The 1,902-nt window shown below is 39.3% G+C and overlaps 1 protein-coding gene across 3 annotated transcripts in view; it reads right to left on the bottom strand.

The window, feature by feature from the left end:
* Nucleotides 1-1,902, bottom strand: part of RAPGEF3 (Rap guanine nucleotide exchange factor 3) — a 182,557-nt gene that overhangs the window by 102,399 nt on the left and 78,256 nt on the right. For all 3 annotated transcript variants that reach the window (XM_068267305.1, XM_068267307.1, XM_068267308.1), the window contains exon 2: nucleotides 1,098-1,151. In XM_068267305.1, the coding sequence (XP_068123406.1) occupies nucleotides 1,098-1,151 (54 nt within the window). The remainder of the gene's footprint in view (nucleotides 1-1,097; nucleotides 1,152-1,902) is intronic.

Raw genomic sequence — 1,902 nt, forward strand, 5'->3', positions numbered from 1 at the left:
TACTTTATAGGGCACTCCTCAAAAGTAATACTTTTTTTCCCCTCTAATTTCCTATAAACTAAACAAGCCTCACCCACAGCTTCTCCAGAGAGCCTTGGCACTCTGAGCCTTAGTGGCAAGGGCTTATGGGAGCTCAGTCTGGGCAGGAGGAGGAGGTTACTAGTCAGAGATTTCAGAGGCAGAGGGGAGGAGGGAGGAGGAGAGGGGAGTGAAGTTTTCACAGGCTGAGGGCTGGAGATGCTTGTGTGTAATGTGACAAACAGACCGCTCTCATTGTATCACAGAAATAAATAATCATAAACTGTTGAAGCTGTTTGCAGCTAGATTTGCTGTGTAAACTATCTAAACTTCAGATAAGATATATAGACAAGTTACTTGTTATAGTTAGTTTTCATCTCGGATCCGCTTTAAACAGGCCTGAAGGTTTTTGTGTAAATAATAAGATGCAGTGGCTAAGCAATAGGGGATGCAGAGGTTGCGACCGGAACGCCGCCCCTGGACCAGAGGGGCCCACTAGGAGCCCTCATTCATCATGTTTGCTTACTTTAAATACACTTGCCTGACACTGCAGCTGTACTTGATAGGTTTTGAGGCTCCATATCTATACAGTGCTTGGGGCCCCATGTAAAACTTCCACTAGGGCCCCTAGCTCCTTAGTTACGCCACTGCTAGGAAGTAGTTATAAAAATAAAAAATAAAAAAACAGCTTCATTTCTGAATAGGACATCAACTACTGTATTGGATGTGTAAGTATTCAGTCTGATTTCTTATTTTAAAAAACTTTTTTTTGTAGCATGATGTGCTTTAATGTATTAAACCACAAAAATTAAGTATTAAACCACAAATAATAAGTACGCTACGTATGATTCTGCTTCATAGTCCTAAAAGTTACTCTGCACTCATGTAAGTTTTGTTAGTTAATGGTGAAGGCATCCTCCTTTCTACCCATAACCTAATTCATGCTTGCTTTGATGCTTTGGCCTTTCAGGCTAAGATGAAACAGAAAGATACCGACATATCGATTTCACTTTCTCAGCGGCTACAAAGGGAACAATTATTTAAGAAAAATTGTCTTTAGATAGAGAACACTCTGTTACCTGCTTCACAGTTTGGCTGTACTCCTCCTTAGATTCAGTTTCAGTAATCGGGGTCTGAAAGAAAGTAAAAGAATCCTCGTTACATTAAAGAAGCAGAAAACAGGATACGGGTGGAAAAGCAACATTTTAAATTCCATGGAGAGCATCCAAAGAAATTTACAATGAAAAAAAAAGATGTATTGTTAAGATTTACATCTCTTAAATAATAATAGTTATCACATATCCTCCTAACTACACAAAGATTAAAAGTCATAAAATATGACTTATGATAGTTATTAGGCACTCCATAAGCTCCTAATACCAAATCTTCAGGGGGTAGGAGACTATCAGAACACCAATAAGTAAAGCTCCATACACACCGGGGATCTTTGTCACCTGGCAGGAATTTGAACCCTTGAACAACAAAGTAGAGCCGAGACTGTACAGATGCCTCATTAGCCTCCTGGCTAGCAACTCATCTGTTTCTTTGAGGGAGAATGAGCGGCGGGTGACGGAGCAGGTTCCCATGAGCTACTGTGTATAGATTTTGGGAGTGTTAGGTGGATTATATTGTTATTTGTATATTCTTATACCGTTGGGCTAGTCAGGTCATACCTTTAAGTGTTTTTATGCTCATTTTTCATATCAATAAAGATTGTATGATTACGCAACATTATTCAGAGTGGCGCAGTCTATATAGGATGCTCTTTTTCTTTATTATTGTTTGCTTTTCTATTTGATCCTTAGTGCACACTCATTTGGTTATCATAATGTCGGTTGATGGTGCTACACCACCCTTCTTTGAATACATAACTCACATACTCAC

This window comes from Hyperolius riggenbachi, chromosome 2 (genome assembly GCF_040937935.1).
Source record: "Hyperolius riggenbachi isolate aHypRig1 chromosome 2, aHypRig1.pri, whole genome shotgun sequence".
In the NCBI taxonomy this organism is placed as follows: domain Eukaryota; kingdom Metazoa; phylum Chordata; class Amphibia; order Anura; family Hyperoliidae; genus Hyperolius; species Hyperolius riggenbachi.